We start from the raw sequence: 26,064 nt of genomic DNA, 5'->3' as shown, positions 1-26,064 counted from the left end.
CTCCCCCAAATCTGTGGTTCTTCCTGGCCAGGGATGACGCCAGCTCAGCTCCAGGATAAGTTGAGGATTTATTTCACCTTGATTCTCTGTGGAATGCACGCACACACACACAAAAAAACCCAAACGTGTACAAGGAAGACGAGAGAGAAGAAAAACAACCAAAAAAACCGCAGAAAAAAAGAAAAAAAAACCAAACAAAAAGAAAAAACCCAAAGCTGTACTGAGGAATGGAGAGAAGCCGTTCTCCCTCCCGGGGTCCCGGCACTGCCTGGGCAGGGAGTGAGCAGGAATGCTCTGCAGGGGGATGGGCCCGGGCCCCCCACCACACACGGTTCCAGTTCACAGTCACACAGGTCAGTCTGTCCATCAGCAGCCCCTGGTGCCCCCAGGGCGCTGCCATCCCACCCCTGCCAGCCCCTGGTGGCCCAGGGCGCTGCCATCCCACCCCTGCCAGCCCCTGGTGCCCCCAGGGCGCTGCCATCCCACCCCTGCCACCCTCTCATGCCCCCCAGCCGGGCGTGGGGGCCGGGGGCACAGCAGCATTAGAACACAGCATGGAAGAGCCAGCAGGGCAGAGCCCCGGGCAGGGCAGAGCCCCGGGCAGGGCTGGGCTGCCCCAGTGCCAGCAGCAGCTCTGCTGCCTTCAGACTTCCCAAAAGGAGCAAGAACAGAAATGCCAAGCCCCGAGCCCAGGGTGGCCCCACGATGCACTCTGCAGAGGAGGTTATTGCTTTGCACAGCCCGGGCAGGAAGGGCAGGGCTGGAGCAGAGCTGCTGGGGCTGAGCCCCCCCAGAGCCCCCCAGGGCAGCCCTGCCCTCCCTGGGGCAGGGCAGGGGCAGCAGGGCCAGCCCTGGGCAGTGTGGGGGTGTTTGAAAAGCCATGATAGCCCCGGGTGGGGGCTCAGCCCAGGGAGAGAGAGAGGGGGTGAGGGCAGAGCTGCTCCACAGCCACTGCCTTGGGCCCTGTGGGAGGGGAGGGTCGGCCAGGAGCCCCCCCAGAGGAGACATTCGGGGCCCCAGCACGATGCCAGCAGTCGGGAGGGGACAAGCCACAGGTGATTGTACACGGGGGGGCAGGAGCCCCCAGTCCCGGGAGCAGGGAGAGCCCCGGGCACAGAGGATGGGGCACAGCAGCCCCCGGGGCTGGGAGCAGAGCTGCTCCTGCCAGCTGCACCAGGAGCCAAACCCGGGCTGCAGGGACCCCCCTCCCGAGGCAGCCCAAGGGAAGGACACGTAGCAGCAAGAGAAGACATTGAAGAGGGGCCGGTGGCTCCGGAGTGTAAACGAAGCTTTGGGGCTCCGAGGGTGCAGAGCTGGGCTGGGAGCGGGGAGACGCCTCTGGGATGGAGATTGTGAAAGCAACAAGAGGAGGAGGAGGAGCAGGAGGAAGGAGGTGATTATCTCGGGAGGGCAGGGCTGCCCCAGGCCGGGCTGAGGGGAGTGTGCGTGTGTGACAGGCGGGGCCGTGCGGGAGCTGCACTGACCCTCCCTGGCGGCCCCGGGCAGCCTTCGGCGCTGCCAGCCCAGGGCAGAGCCCGCAGGGGAGTCCCGGGTTCCTGAGCTCTGACTGAAAACCCGCGAGTCGCCTGAGCAGAGAGCGGGAGCGGCACCGAGGGCAGAGCCCCGGCGTGCCCCAGCCCCTAATACTGGTACAAAAACCCCAAACCCAGCAGGAAAACCTCACCCGCGCCGTGCCAGCCCCGCGGGGGCCCGAGGGGACGGTGGCCTTCCCCCGGGAGCCGCTGGGAGCCAGAGCAGGAGAGAAAAGGCCCCTCCCGGGCTCGCCTCAGGCGGGGGAGCCGGGGGACGGGCGAGGGCGGGCACGGGGGTGTGGCGGGGGGTGCTGGGGGCCATGGCTTCCGTTGGCGGCGGGCGGGTCACAGGGACAGGCGCTGGCCTCGGCACCCTGCCCTGCCACAGTCCCCAGGGGCTCGGCTCAGATCCGGGGCAGCAGCTTCTCGATGAACTCCTTCACCGCCAGCATCTCCTGCGGGCAGCGCACGGGGCTGTCACACCGGGGCCCCGGGGCAGGGCAGGGCACCGGGAACGGCCCCGGGAACAGTCCTGGGGCAGGGCTGGGCACCGGGAACGGCCCCGGGAACGGCCCCGGGGCAGGGCAGGGCACCGGGAACGGCCCCGGGGCAGGGCAGGGCACCGGGAACGGCCCCGGGGCAGGGCCGGGCACCGGGAACGGCCCCGGGAACGGCCCCGGGGCAGGGCTGGGCACCGGGAACGGCCCCGGGAACGGCCCCGGGGCAGGGCTGGGGCAGGGCAAGGCACCAGGAACGGGCCCGGGGCTCTGCACCTCCCCAGGAGTCAGGATGGGGCACAAGGGCTCTGCAGCCTCCCGGAGCAAGTCAGGAACAGATAGACCTCGTGTGTTCCCCACCCTGCCCGGGATCAAAAGATGCCAAAGGAAAGGGACCCACAAGGATCATCCAGCCCTGCCCAGACCCCTCACCAATCCCACCCTGGGCACCCCTGTCCAAACACTCCTGGAGCTCTGGCAGCCTCAGGGCCGTGCCCATTCCCTCGCAGCCTGGGCACTGCCAGCACCCTCTGGGGGAAGAACCTTTCCCTGAATCCATCCCAGCCCTCCCCTGACACAGCTCCAGGCCATTCCCACGGGCCCATCGCTGATCAGCACCCAGGGGTGCCACCCCCTCCCTCCACGCCCAGCACTGACCTGAGGACAGGAACTGTGCATCACTCCGGGGTAGGTTTTGAACTGCACCTTGGTGGGGGTGACCACAGACTTGAGCTTCTCGGCCGTGAGGGCCCCGAAGCGCACGGGGATCATGGGGTCCATCTCCCCGTGGCACTGCAGGATGGCAATGTCCTTGTTCACGCCGCTGTTCGCCGCCTGCCGCGGGGAGGGGACACTCAGCCAGGGGACACCAACGGTGCTTTGTGTCCCCAGCACGAGCCAGCAGCTCCCTCCTCGTGGGGGAGGGCTGCAGAGAGCATCCCGGGCCGGGGGTACCTGTGGGAAGGCCTTGTGCAGAGGGAGCCAGCAGCTGAGCGCCACGATGCCGGCCAGCTGGTGCTGGCAGGTGAGAGCCGTGTACAGCGACAGGGCACCGCCCTGCAGGGGACACGCCTGCCGTCAGCGTGGGTCCGTGGGGCATGCAGGGACACCCTGAGGGCCAGCTCACAGCCGCCCAGCCCTCTGTGACAGCAGGAACGGGGGTCCCTCACCTGTGAGAAGCCCCCCAGGATGATGCGGTTGGGGGGGATCCCGTTCTTCATCTCGTGCTCAATGATTGCTTTAACTGGAAGGAGATGGAGAAATGGCTCAGGGCAGGGGGAAAGGGCTCAAAAGCATCACCCTGTGCTTCAGGGGGCACATCAGGGACAGGGAGGTGCCAGAGATGCCAGGGGAAGGTTTGCTGGGACCACAGGAGAGCAGAAACAAGGGAGAGGTGGAAGGAAGACAGCTGCTCCATCACAGTGAGGAGAGGCACACAGCAGCTCACCACCTCCCCTCACAGAGCTCCTTACTGCTTTCTGCAGCTTTCTTGATCCCAGCTTCATCCTCAGGTGCATCTGGAGTCAATCCCATCAGGTCAAACCTGGGGGAAGCAGCAGGGTCAGCCAAACCCTCTCCCAGCACCCTGAGGGTGGGGAGGCAGGAGCTGGGGGTGCTCTGCCCTTCCCTGGCCCCACAGGGGGGATTTTGTCCCCCCATCCCTCCCTCCCTCCCTCTCCCCACCCAGCCCAAAGCACTGACCAGGAGGGCATGACCATCTTCATGTTGAGGGTCACCGGGATCCGGGGCCTGTGGAGGAACATTTTGGGTGGCTGAGCTCAGCTCTGAGGGGAGCAGGAAGGCTGGCACCTCTCCCCCTCCTGCCTGCCCAGGGGTGCACAGGGAGCTCCAGAGCCTTTGTCCTGCTCTCCCTGCAGCCATCAGGGATAAACAAGACAGGAAGGCAAAGAAAAGAGCCCGTGGTGCTGCTCACCCTGTGGGAGCAGCTCTGCCATGGCAGCAGAGCCAGCCTGGCTGGGCAGCCCTGCTGGGCCCAGGCCTCCCCAGCAGCCTGGGCACCTCAGGGCCCCCCAGGAAGCCCCCCAGGGCAGCACTTACGCGTGAGGGCAGATGTACTTCACGTAGGGGAGGCGGATGGAGGAGAGAGCATCGGCCCAGCTGTGCCTGGGGAGGGACAGGAGATGAGCCCAGGCCTTGTCCCAGCCATTCTCCCAAGGCTGCTGCCCCCCAGCCCCTCCCCTGAGCTTATTTACCCACCCCACCAGCCTGAGCCCCCCTGAAGCCCCCCCAGCACTGATCCCATCTGAGGGGAGCACACAGAGCTGCAGGCAGGGAGGACAGGGAGGAGGGGATGGCCGGACAGGGAGGAGGGGATCTCCTGGACAGGGAGGAGGGGATCTCCTGGACAGGGAGGAGCCCTTTGTCACCACCATGGGACCTTGCAGAGCAGCGATGCCCCGGTGCAGGCCCAGCCCTGCCAAGGCCTGGGGAAGCTGCAGTGCTTATCAGCAGTGCTTATCAGCAATCCCTGAAGGCAGCACAAAATCCACCCTCGGGGGGTGGGCCAGGCTGCTGAGATCATAAATATTCAAGAGCAGACAGCTGTCAGCAGCAATTCCCTGCCATTCCCTGCCAGGCTGGTGCAGAAAGGGCTGCAGACCCCAACCCAAAGCTCCTGGAGATGCCCCAAGGGAAAGCAGCAGCAAAAGGCTGGGACCTGCAGCTGGCACACCACACATCCCAGCCAGAGCCAGCTGCAGGGACACTCACCCCGTGTCTCCAAGGCCATGGAGGAAAATGACCTGTTAAACAGAGAAGGAAGGGAATTAGCTGCTGTGAGAGTCACAGAGGCAGGGCTGGGCTGGGCTGGCGGGAGGGAGGGGGCAAATGGACACTTAGTCACCAACTCCAGGAGGCTCCAATTAGCGTGGAGCAGGGATGGGTGGGTCAGGGATGTGCTGTCATCCTGCCACGGGCAGGTCCCAACTGCTCTGCACAGCACAGGGACAGAGAGTGACAGGTCATCCCACCAGGAGTGGCACCAGAGCACGGGCCCAGCCTGAACCCCAGAATGGGCTGGGAGGGACCTTAAAGCCCCTCCAGTGCCACCCTGCCATGGCAGGGACACCTGCCACTGTCCCAGGTGCTCCAAGCCCCATCCAGCCTGGCCTGGGACACCTCCAGGGGCAGGCCTGTGCCAGGGCTGCCCACCCTCCCAGGGAGGAATTCCTTCCCTGGATCACCAAGGACTCACAAATCCCCTCCTCAGGCTCTTCACCTCAGGCTCCAGCACCCCCCAAGCCTTGGGGAGCAGAGGGCAGGCAGCCTGCAGACCCCAGGGAAGGACTGGGGAGGGGGGTTTCTTTGGGAGATTTGCTTTTAAAAGCTTAACCAGCCCAACCAGCCCTGAGCCCTCAGCCTGGAGCAGACAGGGCAGCACAGAGCCCCTGCTGGCCTGCTGATGGAAGCAGCTCTGTGTTCCAAGGGGGGCAGGGGAGGGAGGGAGGGAGGGAAGGAGAGAGGGAGGGGCAGCCCTCACCGCGGCAGTCTCCCGCTCTGCCCCTGACACGGTGACAGCGTCGGCGAGGAGGGGGACAGACATGTTGTTACCACACATACACCGAGAGGGGTCGACACTGGCACCTGCGGGGAAGCAAACCCGTCAGCCCCTCCAGCAGCTGCCTCGCCCGCGGCAGCAGCTGTTTTTGGGGAGATTAAAGAGCAGGTGAAGGCTGCGAGGGTGGAGCACCCCCGCTGTGGCCTGGAGCAGCCAGCGCTCCCCGCGTGGGGCGCTGCAAGGGTTAAAATTAGCCTGAAATTACAGCTCAGAGCCCAAGTGATTCCTGTGGCAGAGGGTGGCTGGGCAGAGCAGCTCAGCATCCCCTCATAGCAGCCTGACCCACATCTGCTCCGAGCAGGAAGCAGGGAGCCCTCCCTGGGCACATAAAGGTGCAGCCCTGTCCATGGGGCTGGTCAGGATGAACCAGAGCTCTGGGAGCTGGTCTGAGCCCCCCCAGTGATGGAAAACACCCCGTGGCTCCCCAGGGCAGCAGGCAGGGTGGGCACTGCTGTGCTGTCCCCTGGTGGGGGTGACAGCACCCAGCCTTCAGCCACAGCAGAGCAGGGGGTTTGCCCCCACAAACCACACCCCCAGCCCGCCCTGACCCCGCTGATCACCCGCACTAATTACACCAGAGCCTGCTCAGGGCACTGCCACGATCCCCCAGGAGCAGCATCACCCCGAGCTGGATGGATGAAGGATCAGCCATCAACACCCATCCCTGCCCAGACCCCCCAAACCCCCCTGAGCACCCCTGGAGTGTGTCCCAAGGCTCCTGGAGCTCTGGCAGCCTCGGGGCTGTGCCCTCTGAGGAAAAACCTTTCCCTGGTCTCCATCCCAAACTCCTGCCAAGGTCCTGTCCCCATCCCAGAGACCAGAGCTGCCTGTCCTCACCCTCCACACCCCGCCCCAGCTTCAGCCCCCACAGCAGCACCATCCCCAGCGGGTCGGGGTGACACCGAGCACCCCAAAGCCCCCAAAACCCCGGGAGTGCCAGCAGGGAGCCTCACCCAGGAGAAGCAGCCTGCTGTGCGTGGCAGCCCGGCCGAGACCTGCCCGACTCGTTCCACCCCCTGCTCGTCAGCCGCTTCCCCACTCCAACAAAGCTCCGGGCTCTGACTCGGCCACGCGAGCCCCGCCGGGGCAAAGGAGCGCCAGGAGAGGAGCCAGGCCTGCCCAAACCCCGGCAGGGACGGCAGCACCGCGCCCCGGCAGCGGCAGGGTGCGCTCCTCGCTGGGCAGGATCAGAGCTGCCCCAGACGCTCTCCTGGGAACCCCAAAACTGCTCCTGGGAACCCCAAAAGTCCTCCTGGGAGCCTCAAAAGTCCTCCTGGAATCTCAAAACTGCTCCTGGGAACCCCAAAATTCCTCCTGGGAACCCCGAAATTTTTCCTGGGAACCTCAAAATTGCTCCTGGGAACCCCAAAATTCCTCCTGGGAACCTCAAAAGTCCTCCTGGAATCCCAAAATTGCTCCTGGGAACCTCAAAATTCCTCCTGGAATCTCAAAACTGCTCCTGGGAACCTCAAAACTGCTCCTGGGAATCCCAAAATTCCTCCTAGAATCTCAAAATTCCCTCTGGGAGCCCCAAAATTCCTCCTGGGAACCCCAAAATTCCTCCTGGGCACCTCAAAATTCCCCCTGGGAACCCCAAAATTCCTCCTGGAATCTCAAAATTCCTCCTAGGAACCCAAAAATTCCTCCTGGGAACCCAAAAATTCCCTCTGGGAGCCCCAAAATTCCCCCTGCATTCCCTCTGGGAGCCCCAAAATTCCTCCTGGGAACCCCAAAATTCCCTCTGGGAGCCCCAGAATCCCTCCTGCGAGCCCCAGAATCCCCCCGGGGACCCCTGCCCCGCTCCCGGAGGGAACACAAGGCCCCCGGGTCCAGCCCCTCAGCGGGCGCGAAGGCACAACCCGAGCCGGGAGCCGAACCTGGGGCCGGTTCCGAGGTGCGGCACCGGCCGCGCTCATCAGGCGTTAATTAGCATTAATTACCGTGCCTCAGCCTCTGCCCCGGGATCCAGCGGGGGGCTGCGGAAATCCCGCCTGAAGCGGAGGGAGCGGGGCCCCCACGGCCGGCAGCGCCGGTTTTCCGCCGGAACCGGAGCTCGGGGGGGCTCCCAGCAACGGAGAGACGCGGCCCGGTTACCGCGGCCCCCTCCCCGTTAACTCCCGCCCCTCCCGCAGCGCCCCGCCCCCGGCGGCTCACGGCTAACGGGGCCCCCGCCGGGGCCGCGACTCAGCGACAGCGCACAGCTCTGCACCGCAGCGTGTTTATTGTCAGGCACGGCCGGCAGCGCGGCCCGGGGCAGCCCCCGCAGCGGGCCCGGTGCCGGTCCCGGCGGGCGCCCGTCAGGAGATGAAGTGAGTCTGCGGCGTGACCTGCTCCCGCCTGTGGTCCGCCGGGTTCGCCGAGGCCTCGTAGGTGCAGACGGTGACCTGGTGGCGGTGGGCCTGCGCGGGGAGCGGCGTTGGCACCGGGCGGCACCGGGCGGAGCCGCCCCCGGCCCCGGCCCGCCCTCACCTCCGCCCACTCGCCCCGCAGGCCGATGTAGCAGATCTTGGTGGTGTCGGCCCCGAAGTTCTTGGGGAAGTGCATGGAGAGGTGGTGAACGTTGGAGAAGCGTGCGACTCTGCAGGGAGACACGGCCCGGGAGCAGAGCTGCCGCTGCCGCTCCCCCCGGGGGGCTCGGCACCCCGAACCCGGCCCCGCGCTCGGGGAGGGCTGAGGCACCGCCCTGAGCCCCGGCCCTACTTGGTGGGGTACTCCAGCTCGCCGCGGGGATCCCGGCTCAGGCTGAAGCTCTGCTCCGCCTCCTTGGCCGTGTCGTCGAAGGACATGTGAGGGATGTTCCTGAACCTGGCGGGCGGGGCGGCCAGCAGCGCCATTAACAGTCATTAACAGTCATTAACAGCAGGCCAGCTAATTGCAGGGAGGGGAGCTGCCTCACTCACAGCCGCAGCTCGGCCGGGTGCGAGCCGTCGTCCTCGCCCATCACCAGCACTCCTTTCAGCCTCACGCTGCCCGTGAACCTGCCCGGACACACGGGGGGTCACCCGGGCCCCCAGAGCCCCCCAGGGCCCCCCAGGGCAGGGGAGCAGCCCCGGCGGCACTCACGGGATGTTGAAGAGCAGCTCCTCATCATCGTCGCTTTCCACGAACTGGGGAGAGAGGGGAGAGCAGGGGACACAGGGGACACGGGGCACAGGGGACACAGGACACGGGGGACACGGGGGACACGGGGCACAGGGGACACGGGGCACAGCTGCAGGGATCCCCCCGCCGGGCTCAGGTCACCGAGCACAACCCCAGAGCGGTCAGGATGGGAAAGGAAGCCCTGCAGATGTCCCAGCCCGGGCACGGGGACGCGTCCCGGCGGGTTCGGGGTGTCCCCACGCGGGGCAGCTGCTCCAGGGCTCTGCCACCCGCGTGGAAAGAAGTTCTCCCTCACGCTGGGGGGGAACTGGTTGTGGTTTGTTTTGTGGCCATTGCTCCTTGTCCTGTCCCTGAACAGAGCCTGGCACCGTCCTCTGACCCCCTTGGGGATATTTTATGGATTTATAAAATCCCCTCTGACCCCCTTGGGGACATTTTATGGATTTATAGAATCCCCTCTGACCCCCTTGGGGATATTTTATGGATTTATAGAATCCCCTCTGACCCCCTTGGGGACATTTTATGGATTTATAGAATCCCCTCTGACCCCCTTGGGGACATTTTATGGTTTATGGGGTCCCCTCTACACCTTGGGGATATTTTATGGATTTATGGAATCCCCTGTTGGGGACATTTTATGGATTTATAGAATCCCCTCTGACCCCCTTGGGGATATTTTATGGGGTCCCCTGTGACACCTCTAGTATATTTTATGGTTTGTGGGGTCCCCTCTGACCCCCTGGGGACATTCCATGGTTTGTGGGGTCCCCTCTCAGCCCTCCCTCCCCACTGCCCGGGCCCCGCTCCCGCAGCCTCCCCAGGGCGATGCTCCAGACCCCAAACCATCTCTGTGGCCTCCTCCCGCCCTGAGCGGCCCGGCCCCGCACACCGCCGGGCCCAGCCGGGGGCAGGATCCCCTCCGGGCCCCGCTCCGGCCCCGGTACCGGCCCCGGTACCGGCCCCACCTGCGAGCGGTCCCCGCGCTCCTCCCAGGGGCGGAACACGGTGGCGCCGGAGCCCTCGCGGCGCTCGTTGAGGCACTGCAGGCGCTGCCGGTCGATGCGCAGGTAGAGCCCCCAGGCCGCGCCGCGCTCCGCCGCCTCCGCCCCGCAGCAGCGGCACCGGCCGGGCCCGTGCGCCATGGCCGCGCCGCCGCCGCAGCGCGCCTGCGCGGCGGGGACACGCCCCCTGTCAACCAAACCACGCCCATGGAGCCGCGGGGACACGCCCACAGTCTCTCAGACCACGCCCACAGCACATCAGGGCACGCCCCGGTGTCACCCAAGCCACGCCCATAGCGCGCGCGTGGCACGCCCATCTCCCTGACGTCACAGCATGCGCTAATGAGACACGCCCATGTGTTTATAGCCACGCCCATGTAAAGCGGTGAATGGTCTGTTGTCTCGTGGCCACGCCCAGGTGGGCGTAGCAGGGAGCTGCACGTGCTGAGCCCGTGCACTGCCCGGTGCCCCCGGTGCTCCCGACCCCGCCCGGGGAATGGCGCAGCTGCCGCTTTCCCGCAAAGGCTCCGCGGGTGTTTTCCACGGGGATGGCTCCAAGCAGCGCGGGAACGGGAGCAGCATCCCTGCCGGGATACCGGGCAGGATACCGGGATGGGATACCGAGCCGGGATACCGGACCGGGACACGGGAGCATGACCCTCCCATGGCGCAGCTGCCGCTTTCCCGCAAAGGCTCCGCGGGTGTTTTCCACGGGGATGGCTCCAAGCAGCGCGGGAACGGGAGCAGCATCCCTGCCGGGATACCGGGCAGGATACCGGGATGGGATACGGGAGCATGACCCTCCGAGGAGCCGCGGATTTGCCCCACGGTGCGTTTAACATTCGTTGTCGGCGTCAGGAAAGAACGAGCAGCCACAGTCCAGTGTTTGGCTTTTATTGAGACATGATTCTCCTTCTTTTTCATATAACTTATCTAATTAAAATATTCATCTCAGTTACCACAAAAAAAAAAAAAGAAACATAGAAAATTGTATATATATATACACAGTTCGGGACCAAAATACAAATACGAGTCCGAGTCACGCCCCAGCCTCCTCCTCCTCCTGCAGGGATGGGAGGGAAGGGGAAGGGGCAGCTCTGCTCCACGCTGCAGTGTCACAGAGCACTCTGAGCCCTGCCTGCTCCCCGGGGAAACATCCCACCCTGCTCCCGGGCTGGCTCAGTGCCCGCCAGGCAGGGCAGGGCGAGGGCTGGCACGGCCCTGTGCCAGCAGAGTCACGCCAGTGTCCCCCCCTGCAGTGCCACAAGGAGGGCACGGGCACAGCCGGCCAAGCCCGGAGCAAGGGGGGCTCTGGGAGGGGCAGATCTCCCCAGACAGCCGTGCCACAGCTGGGTGCAGCTGGCACATCAGTGAACTGGCAGTTCAGCAGTGCCCACGTTGCTCTTGGGCATCGCCCAGCTTGCTCAAAGCTCCTCTGAACAACGCCAGGCTCTGCTTCCCTCCCCTCTGCCCCTGCCCGAGTACAGGGGAGAAATGAACAGTAGCACGAGGGTCAGCAGAAGAGAATATATTGTTGTCTAATTAAAAATACAGCGAAATTAAATACAGCAAAACCACGGGAGAGTAAGGAGCCGTTATTTTACAGCACAACACAGACTGAAATGCTGCACGGGAACATTAAAGCACCTGGGACTGTAACAAACTTACAGCACGTGAGAGGCTGACAACATTTCCCCAAGAATTCCAAACTGAACAAAGAACAGACCAAATCAACAGGAGACAGGTGTTCAGAATGGTTTTAAAGAAAGAGTGTCTCTAAAGGAGGAGAAAAAAAAGAAGGAAAAAAACAAACAATCCAACAGAAAGCAGAAGCAAAAGAGGGATTTTTCTAGAGCCCTCCGGGGAGGACCCTTCACAGCAAGGTTTCCCCGGTCAGTGCACACAGACAGCTCCCCTGGTTTGGGATTTGGCAGCCACGGAAAGGCAGCAGCAGAGCTTCTCAGGAGCTGCCAACAACACCAGCACCCACTACCAGCATCTTTTCCACCCAGACAGCAAAGTCCTCGGGCAGCAAATATGGCTTGGAACAGGAGAATCCTCCCCTCCCTGAGCCAGTCGGACCCTGGGGTCTCCCCAGCCCCATCCTCTGCTTGCAGCACCCCTGGGCTTCCCTTTGGGGCAGACAAAACACGAGCAGCAACCTTCCCCAGACTCACCCCACAGGCAGAAACCTTCCCCAGACTCGCCCCACCCTGAGCCAGTCGGACCCTGGGGTCTCCCCAGCCCCATCCTCTGCTTGCAGCACCCCTGGGCTTCCCTTTGGGGCAGACAAAACACGAGCAGCAACCTTCCCCAGACTCACCCCACAGGCAGCAACCTTCCCCAGACTCGCCCCACAGGCAGAAAGCTCCCCAGCAGCACAGCACAGCTCCTGGCTGTGTCCAGCCCTGGCGAGCCCAGCTGCCATCCCCACAAGCTCAGCAGGGCTCTGACCTCTGCAGGAGCTCCAGGGCACTCCCTGACCCTCCCCTTGTCCTTCCTGAGCCACAAGGGAGCCTCTGGAACTCCTGCTCTGAAGGACACACACGAGTTACAGCAGCCACAATCCCTCAGCTCACTTCCCTCCAGCCTCATTCAAGTGGTTTCAGGTTCAAAGATCAAAATCCTTGGATTTTTCCAAAGAAGAGACAGAGCAAAACATACAGGGAAAAGACAGGATTTAGGCACCAGCTTCCCAACTGGAAATAAATCCTTTGCAGTTCCACACAGAAAACAAGACAGAAGAATTCCTTCCTTCTTCCCATTAAAAGAGGCAAATGATGCCTTCACTGGTATTTAAAAACTGTTTTCCATTGCAAAGGCCCCTATCTCTCTCCAGATAAAAAGTTAAAATCTGACTTGATGCACAGTACAAGTTCTCCCAAATCCCTGGCAGTGTCATTCCCAGCAGCCAGCAGAAGACAACAGCAGCAGAGGAAACGTCCCCAAAAGCTCCTGGCATCCCTGCAGGACCACAAAATACCTGTACAGGATCTACAGCAACAGCACAGAGAGGGTCAAGAGCTCAGATTTTATTGACACACACGAGCAGGGAGCAAAGCCTCGGGGCTGGAGGCACTTGCCAAAGGACTGGCAAGTGGCTGGGCCACTGGTTCTGCCTGTCCCAGAGTCTCCAGGTGAGACTGTGGGCCCAGCAGGTACCAGGTGACAGGAAAGGCTCCTGTGGCACCCAGGGTCCACTCAGATGGATTCCAGCTCCAGCCACCAAGGCTGACCCAGGACTGGCTTGGGAGGGGAGGGACTACTGGGAGCAACATAAATAAAACAACAGGGTAGAGGGGCAAAATATTAATTAAAACCATTTTATAATTTATTAAGAGGTTAAATAGTAAATAAGTCTCTGGATCTTCCACTCTCAGCAGGTGCCAAGATTTCACATTTTCCTGTGTCAGGAGATTCTGTACACCCTTCTTTCGATGGATGACAAAGCCAGAAACAGAATGTTGAGGACAGGGGGTAAAAGAGGGGGGCTTGACACTGAGAAAGGGACCAGAATAAAAGATAAAATACTGTGCCGTCATCTTGTGCAGACTGAAGCTTCTCCCAGCAGCTGTAGCCTCCGAAGAGTTCAAAGATAAGGAAGGGCTGTTTGGGTGCCTTCTCCCCCTCCAGTGCCACTCCTCCCCAAGAGAGAAAGGCCCAGCTCAGCACTGCAAGCTTATCTCCGAGAGAACCTGTTTTTGAAAGCTTTGATAGTCTTTGCCATCATTGGTGCAATTTCTGCAAAAGAGAAAGAAAAAACAAACCGCCATGAATAAAACAAAAAATCCCCACATGAAAGAAAAAGTGATAGAAGAAGAGCTGAGAGCAATTGAAAGGTGCAGCCCTGGCAGAATGAGTGTTTGAGCAGAGCCCATCAGTTTTTAGGTCACAGACAGGAGAAGGCACTGCTCTCTGCACTGCACCAACTCAGATCCCTGCTTCAACCCTCCCTGCTTCCTTCCCGACAGAGCTGCACTCCCATCCCAAACAGCTGGACAGGCACAGGGCAGCAGGAGGACAGACAGGTTCTGCCTCACTGGTGCCAGCAGGCCAGGCTGATGCAGTCAGCTCTGAGTGGGTGAATGCAAGGTTTCCCTTTGCTGTTCCTCACACAACAAGTCTGAACAGAGAGAGGACAGACACCAACACCAACCCTCCTGCACAGCCCGGAATCCTCCCCCCAGAAGCAGCTGTTCGTGAAGGAGAGGCTCTCAGGGGCCACAGGGATGTGCTGCAGGTGGTACTTACTCTTCACAGGGGGTTTCCTGGGGTCGTAGGAGGAGAAGGTGCTACCTGAAGATGGGGCCGGGTGGGCGCTGCTGGTGCTGGGCCCGTCGTAGGACTGCTCCTCGCTCGCCCGAGCGTGGCTTTTGCTGGATGTGTACAGGACTGGTTTTATTCTGGAACACACACAGGACAGGCACTGCCACAACAGATTCACCCTGCTTGGAGGCAGTTCTGCAGACACAAGGCAGGTTTGCAGCAGCAGCAGGGCTGGTACAAGGTGGAACCAGCACTGACCAGGATCTCTGCGCTTCCCAGCAGGAAACAGGTGAGTACAGTTACAAGTGTCCCTGCAAAAGGAGCTCCCAGACACACAGTATCCTCCCCTGAGCTCCAGGGGGCAGCTGGCAGGAGGCCCTGAGCAGCAAGTGCTACAGAGAAACACTCACTTGGTCTTCTCTGGGAGAAGGGGGCCTCCAGTTCCAAACTTCTCCTGTCTCCTCCGAACGTCCCGAGGCGGCTTCGCTGCAGAGTTCACAAATGCCATCTTGGCCACTCTCCCTGCAAGAGGCCAGAGGGAAACATCACTTACATCCAGCTGGATTTAAGGAGGCTCCTCACTGCTTGTCTTACTACTGATACTTCATCCACCTCTCCCCAGTCCACCCATTCTGAAGAAATAGTGACAATCTCCTTCCTAAGGTCTGAACCTCTCGCAGTGAGAGATCAGACTGATCAGCTCAGCAGTTCTCATTATGTTCCCCCAAAAATCAGAAATGTTTCCCCCCACCCTGGGGGGACAAGGAGCCTGCTCATCATCACTGTAAAATACTGAGCTGCACCAACACCACCACGGACGAAAGCAAGACACCGCTGAGGAGCACAGAGAGCTGGGCAGCTCCTCAGCGAGAGGGGTGCCAGGCCCAGAGGGCTGCCCAGCCCACCTTTGGGTCTGTTGGCGTGGGCAGAGCCGATGTTGCGGGCCAGCATGAGCAGGCGCTGCTCGCGCGCGTCGTGCAGCCGCAGGTACATCTCCCGCCACGACTCGAACTCCTCGGGCTTCTCGTTCTTGAAGTCCCGCAGGCAGTGGTTGTGCCACAGCTGGTCCGTGTCCTCCACCAGCACCTGAAGCAAGCCCACACGGAGCTGGGATCCCTCCTGCAGGCCCCTTTCCCTCGGCAGCAGCTCGGTGCTGGTGGAATTCCAGCAGGGCCCGCGTGCCGCAATGCCAGGAGTGGCTAAAGGCAGCTCTTGCAATGGAAAGGCTTTGTGTGCCACTCTGCTCCAACACGTGCACAGGAGAGGACAGCCCTGCACATCCCATCCCTTCAACCAGGCCCAGGCACTCACATGGCTCCATTCCTTTCCTTTCCTTTCCTTTCCATTCCATTCCATTCCATTCCATTCCATTCCATTCCATTCCATTCCATTCCATTCCATTCCATTCCATTCCATTCCATTCCATTCCATTCCATTCCATTCCATTCCATTCCATTCCATTCCATTCCCCCATCCCATCCCAGGCCCTCACATGGTTACACTCCTCGATGCGGTACAGCTGCTCCGGGGTGCACCTCTCCAACACTGGTTCCAGCACAGAGAAAGGGACTCCACCCACTTCATAGATTGCTAGAGAGAGGCAAGAAGCACAGGGTGTTAATTATCCTGCTCCTTCCTTGCAAAGGAGAGGGCTTGACGCCTTGAAACACAGTGAAACAAATGCAATGTTGCACAACAGCATTCAGGATGAGGGGAGGAGAAAGGAACCTCAGGCACCAGTATCTCCAAGTTGAGAAATATCTGTGCAAGCTCCATTTGCCATAATTTCCAGTGCTTAAGCATTGCTTGAAAGCATTCTGGGTGCTGATCCCTGCAGCACCTGGACTTCCAGTGGGATTTATCCCATATTTGTACCAAGGGGGAACTGCTGGGGTCTGTCCCAGGTTGCCAGGATTTCAGTGCACAGTGAGACAGGGACAGGTACTTACAGTCGATGTTGTTACTGAGGACCCTGATACACTGCTGGTACAGGGACATCATCTTTGGGAGGTAGGCAGTTTTGGAGCCAGAGTACACCTGCATTTTGGAATTTAAGCGTCGGCCTGTGAAACCAGCTTCGCTCTCCTCCACTGGCGAGGACACTGCTGTGGAGGGAAACGCTTGGAGTGAGGAGGGGACAGAGAAAATGAAGAGCCTGTCCTGATAAATGGCACAGGAGCCACAAATTGGAGTCACCCAGAAGTGACCTAAAGGGCAAAGTCACACCAAGAGACCTGCAGAGCAAGTTCAGGAAGGGCAAACCCAAAGCCCGAGCCCCAAAGGAGCATCAGTGAAAGATTCTTCTCATTTCTGATGGAGCTGCTTTTTTATCTGAAACCTCTGCCCTTGGCAGACCCCACCAGAAAGACCTGAACCCAGCCCTGCTCTCTGCCTCAATCTGGCTCATCCCAAACCCATTTTCCTGCCCAACATACCTTTCCTTTTTGTCTGGGAGCAGGGGATGGACTCGATGGAGGGAAGAGGACGATAATTGGCCTGGATGGGGGGCAGGGGGATGTCTGGTAACGTCGGGACCACGTCTAAAATGATCTGGAAGGAGAGGATGGACATGGACTAAGACAGGAATACAGCAGCATGTGACGTTCCACCAGGGTCCAAACAGCACTCAACTGTGGGGCTTTTTGCACATTTTGAATTAATCACCCAATGCTGCTCATTAGCAACCTCAGGGGGTGGCTGCCAATAGGAAGAAGATGAAATTTGGGATCTGAATCATCCAGCACCTTCCAGAAAGAGCCATCCATGTTTTTAACCTATTCAGGACAAGCAGAAGCATTTCCTTGATCTCAAACACTCATTTACCAGTTCTGCCTCTTCTCCTCTTCCTGCAAAAAACTTTGCATTGTTGGAGGAGAAGGGAACCTCAGAAACTGAGGGAAACTGAAAACTTTGATAGGGAGTTTTAAGAAGCACTTATTAGAATGAATGGCAAAGCAGGATTTAAAATGCTGTTAAACTTTATAAAAACCACTTTGTGAAGAGCCAAGTGTTTCAAAGTTGAGTAAAAAGATGAAACAGTAAAGATTTTACATATTAGTCCCTATTCACACAGCAAACCCTGGCGCCCATGTGACAAAGGATCTGCACAGAAATATTGCTCATTTTCCAGGCTTTCACAAAAGGAGGTTTGTCTTCTGGAATGACCTGCCTTGCACCACCAGTTCTCCCATTTCTGGACACTAAAAAAGGTCCATTTTAGAGAAGCATAAATACTTGAGAGGGAGACATGGGAACCTCTTTAGCAGGAGATGCACTGCAAACTGGGCTGGATTCTAAGCTCACATCCACAGCTACTCTGCTTTCTTACCAAACCTTACCCTCTTTGGTTTAGGAGGCTCTGGGGTTTTCTTCTCTGCCTTTTTCTCACTTGTTCTCTTGTGGCTTGGACTCTTCTGACTGGAGCTCGAGCTGTTGGTACTGGCTTTGGATCCGTTCTGTTTGCTGTGCCCTCGGTCTTTGTCCCCAGCTGACCCAGCTGAAGGTTTGACCACTTTCTTTTTCTGGGGCTGGTCATAGCTGAGATATGACTCAAACGACATTGTAGGTTGTTCAAACTCATCCTCCGCTTCCCCCTCCCCAGAATTTGAGGAAAAACCCACTGATTTTTTGTCCACATCCGAGCTTTTGCGCTTCCCCTCCGAAGACTTTAAGCTCCCAGACCCCCCCTTTTCCTTGATCCTATTTCCTGAGTCACTCTCAGCTTTCCGTTTCTCTGAGTTAGAGCTCTCCAGGCTCTGCTTGGACTTCTCCAATTTGCTCTTCTCAGAGTCCCGATGCTTTTGCTTCTTGACATGGTTGTCCAAAGACTCCTCCGAGTGCTGCAAGGAGTGCGACTTCTCCTTCCTGGAGGCGCCGCTTTCCCGATTCTTCTCCTTTTTGCTGCCCTCTGATGTCCTCTGCTTCTCCTTGCCGGCCACTGCCACCTTGTGCAACCTCTCGGGGCTGAAGGCAGAGCTCCTGTCGTCCCCTCTGCCATCGAGCCGCTGCTTCTTGTGCGAGGATTTGTGCTCTCTGCTCCGGCTCGCGCTCCCTTTGTCGCAGAAATCGCCGGAGCCGCGCTCCCGGCCCGCCCCGAGCTTCTCCTGCAAGCTGTGCCCTTTACTGCCTTTCCCAGGGAATAGTGCTGCCTCTTCCTGCTCCTCGGAGGCGTAAGGGTCTGTGTCCACATCCTGAGGGCTCTCGCTGGGCTCGGGTGACACTGCCTGCCCACAGTCCGAGTACTCCTGGTCTGAGGAGAGCACCGGCGAGGATCTGCCCCAGCCCTTCTGGTGGCTGCTGTAGCTGTAAGTCTCATAGGCTCTCTCAGGCCTAGGATGTCTTTTGGACTTCTTTTCCCTGTGATCTGGGCTATAGGACTGGCTGCAAGAAGGCTGGAAGGGTTCTGAGTACTCCTGATCAGCCTCCTCATCCTCTCTGAGGGAGGATTCCTGATGCCTTTTGCTCGAGCTGCTCCTCTCGTAGTCACGCTCTTCAGAGTCCAGGTTATTTCTGAAGGAAGAAGAAACCAAGCAGAGTTAGATTAATACTGCCCAACATGAATGAAAAGAGCCATTCCCTGGACTGGAATATCTCTCATGGAAGACCAAGGTTGTATTTGGTGGCTTTGTGGCAAAAATTCCACTAAATAAATCTCTAAGGAACAGCAACAATCAGGGATTTAAAAACTGCATTTCTAGTCCAAGAATTGATGAAGCAGTTTTATTAGAACTAGAAACAAAACTTTGCCTGTGCCTGCACACTCCTGGCTGCGTGATGCTGTGGGAAATATTCCCCAGTTCCCCAGTTCAACACGTGGGAATACCACTCCTTTAAATTCCATTAATAACTGGGCTTTATCACTCAAATCTATTTGATCTCTGCTGGGTTCAGCACAGCTTTGTTACTGCCACATGCCTGCTAGCAAGAACCTCCAGTTTCCATAGGATTCTGGCTCGTGAAAGCATTCTTTCAATTTACTTGGGCCTAGAACTTTCTGCCTTCAGAATGATAAAATGAGAAGCAAGCAGATTGCATCTTTTGCTTTATTAAGGGCACTTTTTTTGGCATCTCCTGTTAATCTCTTCACCAAACTGCAAATTCTTGAAAATTGGCCCAAACTTCCACATGAAACTGCAGCTGTCATCATCCCAACGCTCCAGAGCCAGCAAATGCAGGAAGTGTCTGCCAAAACAAGGCAAAACCCCCAGGCAGAGTTCACATATTGGTTTTACAAGTTTTTCCAGAGCTTTGGCCAGGGAGGTTTGAACTATCCAGTGAGAAAACCTTCCCAAAGCTCGTCCATGGGGCTCACTCACCGCTCTGCCTCCTGGGCCACTGGCACCAGCTTCTTCCACCTGGCCACCAGGTCCTTGGCAAAGTCTCCCACCAGCTCGTGTTTCCTCAGGCTGTTCACAGTCTTCCCAACTCCTGTCTCCTTCAGGAGAGAGCCATGAATCCATCTTAGCAAAACAGGAATTCTCACCCCTGCTGAACTCCCTAAAGAGTCAGCGAAACCAACACAGTCCCTGCTGCTGTGAGGGAGAAAGTTCCTTGATCTAACAGCAAAGATAGCACTTCTATTATGTCTTCAGCTGCTTTATATCACTCACTGCATGTAAATCAAAGGTTAGTTCAACCTTAGACAAACATTAATTATTTGTATTAACAACCCAAGTCAGTATTTACCATGAGAGCTGGCGAGTTTGAAGACAGAAGCTGTTAAAAACTGTAAGGATTAACACTTCCTCATTTCCCACTGATTTGTTGTTGCTGGGATCTGCTCCAACTCTCTTATCCCAGTCAGGTGCTAAGCTTTTGGGAGAACTGAGCGTGCCAAAGTGTCCTCCACGGCCTCCCACCTGCCCTGGCACGCTCCTTCCCCGTGCCTGGCACTGGCAGAGCCTTATCACAATGACACCCGTGTCACTGGGCTGGAGCAGGCGGCCGAGGGGACACAGCCTGCTCAGGGACACCAAGGAAAACAGCAACCACCTCCCCGAGCCACAGACACGAGGGAAAGCCCTGAGATCTCACAGCTCTTACCACGAGAATGTCAACGGTGATGGGTAACTCTGACAGCCTCTTCAGACTCTTCAGCAGCTGTGGAGACAAGGGAAGGGTTCAGAGGTGTCACACAGAGCCACAGACAGGGACTGGGGAGGAAGACAATGCTGCACTGCCTGAGAGCTTGTGAGGAAGATCCAAAAGCGCTGTCTCGCTCCAAAAAAGCTCCTGAGAAGCTGAACACAAGGGCCAACTGCAAAAAATTCTTGTCTCTGCCCACAAGAACCCACCAGAAAGTCTTGTAACACACTCAGATATTGTTTGCTTCACACGGGACTGCAGCTTCAATCTGGCTTAAAGCACGGGGAACAGAAACACCCAGCAGGAGGAAGAAAGGACTTGGGGGCCTGTGACTCTCAGAAGGTGGTGCTGGAATCACACCCTTGGCAATAAAAAGGGGAAGGAAGATTTCTAGATGCTCTTAAAGACCCAAGAGGGGAACCTGTGTCTCCACTGCTGACAGGCTCTCTTCAATCAGGTGCTAAAACAGCACCTGATCCCTTCCAAGCTCCCTCCCTCTTGCTCCACTCTTTTCTCTTCCCTTCACCAAACACCAGAGAAGTGTTTTGAACTCCACACACCCCAAGCAAGGTTCTGCCAGCATCTTCAGCTGCTCCATGGGACAGGGTGGGACAAGGAGCCCTCTCCAAAGAGGAGCTGGTGGAGTTGGGCAAGAAGAAACAGCCTCAAGCTGAACCAGAGGAGGTTCAGGATGGACACCAGGAGAAACTTCCTCAGGAAAGGGTGGCCAGGCATGGGAATGGACTGCCCAGGGAGGTGGAGTCACCATCCCTGGAGGTGTTGAAGGATTGACCAGACTGGCTCTGGGCTGGCTGGCAAGGTGGGGATCAGTCACAGGCTGGACTTGATGATCCTGGAGATCTTTTCCAACCCTAATGGTTGTGGGATTCTGAGAGAAGGGGACGTTCCTGTCCCTCTGCCAGCCAGGTGGTTTGGGACATGGCCTCACCACCATGCCTGTTGGCTCTGCAGCTACACTACATGGTGGAACACATCTGACAGCAGCCTTGCCCCTCACACCATCCCCAGAGCTCAGCTATAGCAGAGTCCAGCCTCATCAGCATTCCCATTATTCCAGCCCCTATAGAGCCCGGGCTGTGCTCAGCACTCCTATGCTATATGCCATACAAAGGGCTGCCCCTGATGCACAAGGTCTTCTCTTTCCAGCACTGTGCTCGTGCTCAAATCAGCACTGTCAGCCTGAGCTGACACCCAGCCACCCCCACGGCACCCTGCAAGGAGCACAGAGGTTTCAGCCTCCTTCCTTTGCAGGAGAGGAGCTCTTTGACCTGTCTGAGGAGCTGCTTTCAGAGAGGAAACACTCCTCGACACCCAGAGAAGGGCTCCTCTGACATGAGCAAAACCACAACTTCTGTTCACCAGAAACCACTCCTTTAAATTTAGGACCTGATCACTGTGACAGAAGGTTTCGGTTGTCTTGGTTCAGAAGAGTGGAACACTGACACCAAGAGTGGCTGCTCTTGCCTTGCCAGCACAGCTGCTCAACAAGTGGCACCTGAAGCCATCAAAGCAAAGGCAGCAGGGACAGAGCCCAGCTCTGCTGCCTCTCCTCGGACTGCCTGCCACAGTGCAGGGGCCAGGAGCCCTCTGGAAAGGCCAAAATCCCTCAGGGATTGGTGATAAAGGGGTTTGGAGTGGTGTGCACAAAGGGGACAGGAAGGGAAAGAAGGATGGATTTTTGTGCTAGATAGAAAAAGAGTAAACCAGGACAATATTAAAGCAACAGCATCTCTGTGAGCTAATTAAATTCATAGAAAGGTTTCTTCAGAGCTTACAAAATCCCACTGTGAGAGTAAGAACCAAAGGAGGACTCATTCTGGTGGCCCTAAATCCTCCCAAATATTTTCTAGCTACACCCCACTGTAGCATCTCCCACAGCTCTGTTTGCTCTTTAGTTATTTGCTGCCTTCAGGGCTCAATTCCAGGAAGAAAGGGCTGCTCTCAATGGGAATGCTGCTCTCTGTGTGCCTGGAGACCAGGGCAGCCACACGCTGGATCCAGAACAGGTCTCAGAGGAGCTGAGTTATTCATGAGCCACTGCAGTCGGTTCCTCCGTGGAACACAGGTCCTCGTGCCTGAGATGCACCAAGTGAGGCAGCTGTGATGCACCGAGGCTTAAAAACTCCTACTGAACTTTATCTCCTTTGGAAACAAGCTGATGGAGTTCATCCCACTGAGGCTAACAGGGACACAGGAAGAATTTTGGACAACAGGAGGAATTTCTTCACAGAAAGGTGGTCAGGCATTGGAGGGAGGTGTGGAGTCTTCATCCCTGGACATGTTCAAGAAACAACTCCGTGTGGAACTCAGTTGATATGGAAGGGTTCAATCAAAGGTTGGACTCGATCCTGGAGGTCTTTTCCAACCTGTACCAATCCTGGGATTCCACATCTGGCAGCTCATCGTGGAAATAAAACCAAGATCACACAAATCCTGTGAGGAAAAGGCGACCAGGTGGGAGACAGAGAACACCAGGCTCGGCTCTTGTGAGACACACACAGCAAAGCTCTTCTGAAACAGCCCAGCACAGGGCAGGCCTTCAGGAAATCAAGACACAGCCCTAAAACTGAGCTCCAGCTCCAATCAAGTCCTGCTGAACATGGGTGGCTTGTTTTGTTTCCCTGAAAGAAGGCAGCCAGACTGTTATGACACTAAAACACACACTAATATCAGATTGCTCCAGCACAGCCTGGCCTCCATGAAGATGCTCCTGCTCATGTTTTCCTTCTCCTCTTGCTTCCCATAGCCCTGGAGCAGAGCTTGTACTTCCTCTGCTGGAAAAAAAGGACATTTTCCAAACCATGACAGCACTGTCCAAGATTTCACTCGCACTGTTCCATGCCAGCAGCCAAATTTTCACCCAAAACCAGGAATAACAGCACTGTACACCTTTCAGCAAGACAGTGAGTTGTACATGATACTGGGCAAATATTATTCTTTCATATTCCTAATAAAGTATTTTGAAAGGATCAGGCAAGAAAAGTGAAGACTGGAAATGCTGTAAGGGTGGGCAGCACCCAGGGATGCTGTGGATTTGTCCTGGTGATGGGGTAAAATCTCTTTGACAGGAAGGTCCTCACAAAATCCATCAAGACAATGCAATGGCAACTAAATGCAAGCTTTAAACCACTAATGCTTCCGAGGATATGGCTGGAAAAGGATCAGAAATAAAGAATACAGGTCACAGGGCCTTTCTGCTGGGGAAGAAAAGCGCTTTTCAAGTCATTACCCCGCTTCACCTCCTGTGCCTGCCTTGCAAAACCGCCCAGGATCAACAGAGCAAGAAACCACTGCACACCACGAGGTCACTGGAGAAAGAGCCGGGCTGTGCAAACACTGCCCAGGGCTTGCAGCGCTCCAGAAACACAGCAGCACCCCCTGCCCCGAGTCACACAAGGGGCAGGGAGCAGCAGGGCCCTTTCTGTGCACACAGGGCTGAAACAATATTGCAAGTGTTGCCCACGATCCCGGCGCCAGGAAGCTCAGACCCCCTGGATCTGAGCTCAGACCCCCTGGATCCGAGTCCTTGGCGGTGCCTCGGCTCCATCTGGGGCTCCACCAGTTAAATAAAGCTGGCTGAGGGTGAGAAGAGTAACCAGATCCCATTGCATCACCCCCAGCCAGGCTGCAGCTCCTGCAGGGGCTCCCATTTCAAAGGGTCAGCACTCCAGCATCCTCTCCTCCTCCTCCTCCCGGCTGCTGGGAGGGCTCGGGAAGGAGTTCTGCAGGTGTTTGTTTCGGCGGAGCAGCGGCACAGCCCTGCCTGCCTCCTCCTCCACCTGAGTCACACAAAACGTGAACCCGACACTCCCAGCAGACGCTCCCCCTTTCCAGCAGGAGAACGGAGTGACAGCGTGCCCCAGTCCCCCCAGAACCCCAAACCTCACTAGGAGAGCCAGCAGGGCAGTCACTGCCACGGGCCGAATGTCACAGCTGCTGCGGGCACAGCGCCCCGGCCGCGGGCACATCCCCCGGTGCAGGGGGGCGAGGGGAGCCACGCGAGTCCTCCTGGAACGGAGGGGCCGGAGGGGCCGGAGGGGCCGGGAGGCAGCCCCGCACCCGCACCCGGAGCGGAGCCTCCCTGCGTGGGCTCAGCCGGCTCCAGGAGCCAACACGTCACCGGCGCCAGGCTCTTCCGGAGAGCCCGGCGTGCACCCGGGGCCACGGGGCACCCCGGAGGGAGACCCCGGAAGGGAGACTCCGAAAGGGAGACCCCGGAGGGAGACCCCGAAAGGAGACCCCGAAAGGGAGACTCCGAAAGGGAGACCCCAAAAGAGAGACCCCAAAAGAGAGACCCCAAAAGGGAGACCCCGAAAGGGAGACCCCAAAAGAGAGACCCCGAAAGGGAGACCCCGAAAGGGAGACCCCAAAAGAGAGACCCCACAAGGGAGACCCCGAAAGAGAGACCCCGAAAGGAGACCCCGAAAGGGAGACCCCACAAGGGACCCCTGCCCGTCACTGCCACGGGGGGACCTGCCCCGGGACCCCTGCCGCCGCCCCAAACCGGTCCTGGGACCCCTGCCACCACCCTGAACCGGCCCCGGGGGGACCCTAAAAAGCGACGGGGGCCGGCGGGGGGAGGCCCTGCCCCGCGCCCTCCCGACCCCCGGGCTGGGGCAGCCCCCCGTCACCTTCTTGGGCTCGGCGCTGCCCGCCAGCCGCGCCTGCAGCCGGCCCACAACTTCCAGCACCGACTCCGCCATGTTTAGTGCTGGAGAGCGGCGGCGGCGGAAGCGGCTTCAGCGCCCGCCGGGCCCGCGGCGCTGCCCCGCCGCCGCCGCCATCTTGGCTGCGGGCAGGAAGCGGAAGCGGCGCGGCCTCGGCCATGGCGGGTGCGGGCAGAGGATGGAGGGCGCCATGTTGGGGGCGCCATGCTGGGTGCTGGCAGCGGCGCCATGTTGGGTGCTGGCAGCGGCGCCATGTTGGGTGCTGGCAGCGGCGCCATGCTGGGTGCTGGCAGCGGCGCCATGCTGGGTGCTGGCAGCGGCGCGCTGAGGGGAGCGCGGCCCCGCGGCTCTGTCAGCTCCGCCTCGCACAATCCCGGCTGGAACCGACCTCTGCACACCGTCCAGGTCACCCCCCTGTCAAGGCAGGGGCGCCTGGTGGCACAGGGACACGTGCGGGTGGGATGTCCCCACAGAGGGAGGCTCCAGCCCTCGGCCACCCTCGCGGGAAGTTCTGCCTCATGTTGAGGTAAAAGTCATGGTTTGGTTTATGGGCATTGCTCCTCATCCTGGCACTGGGCACCGCTGAACAGAGCCTGGCACCATTCTCTGACAGCCCTTGGGGATGTTTGAGGAGTTTATGGGGTCCCCTCAGCCTGCCCATCTCCAGCCTGACCAGGCCCAGCTCTGCTCACCAGAGATGCTCCAGTCCTTTAATCATCTTTGTTCCCTCTTCAGACCCCCTCCAGCAGCTCCTTGTCTTTTTTGACCCGAGGAGCCCAGAACTGGACACATTTTTTTCCTGAGGCAATGTCACTTCACACCTGCTCCTGTTGCCTCCAAACAGCTGCTTTTCTTTGGGATTGCTGAGGGTGTTCTTGCAGTGTTGTGTCTTCAGCTGAATCTGGACCTGAGCCCAGCCCAGTCCAGGTCCCAGTCTGAGCCTGAGCCCAGCCCAGTCCAGGTCTCAGTGTGGATCTGAGCCCAGCCCAGTCCCGGTCTCAGTCTGGCCCTGGGCCCAGCCCAGTCCAGGTCCCAGTCTGAGCCTGAGCCCAGCCCAGTCCAGGTCTCGGTGTGGATCTGAGCCCAGCCCAGTCCAGGTCTCAGTCTGGCCCTGGGCCCAGCCCAGTCCAGGTCCCAGTCTGAGCCTGAGCCCAGCCCAGTCCAGGTCTCAGTCTGAGCCTGAGCCCAGCCCAGTCCAGGTCTCGGTCTGGCCCTGGGTCCAGCCCTTTCTTGGGGAGGGTGGCTGACCCCACAGCACCCCAAAAGCCTGCTGGAAGTGTTAGGAGCAGTCAGCTGGCTGGGAGGAGGGTGTTGAGG

General features: G+C 58.8%; 3 protein-coding genes across 5 annotated transcripts; all 3 read right to left on the bottom strand.

Moving 5' to 3' along the window:
- Positions 1–49: 49 nt before the first annotated feature.
- On the bottom strand, positions 50–7,716 carry LYPLA2 (lysophospholipase 2). 2 transcript variants are annotated; one of them, XM_039733808.1, is made up of 10 exons: positions 7,547–7,716; positions 5,529–5,632; positions 4,760–4,791; positions 4,088–4,153; positions 3,731–3,778; positions 3,502–3,572; positions 3,199–3,272; positions 2,984–3,085; positions 2,687–2,863; positions 50–1,987 (listed from the first exon to the last, which is right to left on the bottom strand). In XM_039733808.1, exons 2-10 carry the CDS (start codon positions 5,604–5,606, stop codon positions 1,937–1,939), a joined length of 699 nt encoding a protein of 232 aa, XP_039589742.1. In that variant the 5' UTR covers positions 5,607–5,632; positions 7,547–7,716; the 3' UTR covers positions 50–1,936. The 2 variants fall into 2 exon arrangements, with proteins under 2 accessions (XP_039589742.1, XP_039589741.1); XM_039733807.1 differs by lacking the exon at positions 7,547–7,716 and adding an exon at positions 6,560–6,788.
- Positions 7,717–7,808: 92 nt separating this feature from the next.
- Positions 7,809–9,885, bottom strand: PITHD1 (PITH domain containing 1). The gene is made up of 6 exons (XM_039733809.1): positions 9,674–9,885; positions 8,670–8,713; positions 8,507–8,584; positions 8,307–8,411; positions 8,076–8,184; positions 7,809–8,005 (listed from the first exon to the last, which is right to left on the bottom strand). The coding sequence occupies exons 1-6, from the start codon at positions 9,848–9,850 to the stop codon at positions 7,904–7,906; spliced, it is 615 nt and encodes a 204-aa protein (XP_039589743.1). The 5' UTR covers positions 9,851–9,885; the 3' UTR covers positions 7,809–7,903.
- A 3,131-nt stretch (positions 9,886–13,016) lies between these two features.
- ELOA (elongin A) lies at positions 13,017–24,867 on the bottom strand. 2 transcript variants are annotated; one of them, XM_039733796.1, is made up of 11 exons: positions 24,712–24,867; positions 20,018–20,074; positions 19,291–19,409; positions 17,314–18,484; positions 16,411–16,525; positions 15,925–16,080; positions 15,468–15,565; positions 14,881–15,061; positions 14,386–14,497; positions 13,961–14,112; positions 13,017–13,450 (listed from the first exon to the last, which is right to left on the bottom strand). In XM_039733796.1, exons 1-11 carry the CDS (start codon positions 24,781–24,783, stop codon positions 13,389–13,391), a joined length of 2,295 nt encoding a protein of 764 aa, XP_039589730.1. In that variant the 5' UTR covers positions 24,784–24,867; the 3' UTR covers positions 13,017–13,388. The 2 variants fall into 2 exon arrangements, with proteins under 2 accessions (XP_039589730.1, XP_039589732.1); XM_039733798.1 differs by having other exon boundaries at positions 15,925–16,077.
- Positions 24,868–26,064: the final 1,197 nt, after the last annotated feature.

This window comes from Passer montanus, unplaced genomic scaffold, assembly GCF_014805655.1.
Source record: "Passer montanus isolate IOZ18808 unplaced genomic scaffold, ASM1480565v1 scaffold89, whole genome shotgun sequence".
Classification (NCBI taxonomy): Eukaryota; Metazoa; Chordata; class Aves; order Passeriformes; family Passeridae; genus Passer; species Passer montanus.
Note: the sequence above shows the minus strand (reverse complement) of the source record. Positions and strands in the feature narration are given on the sequence as shown.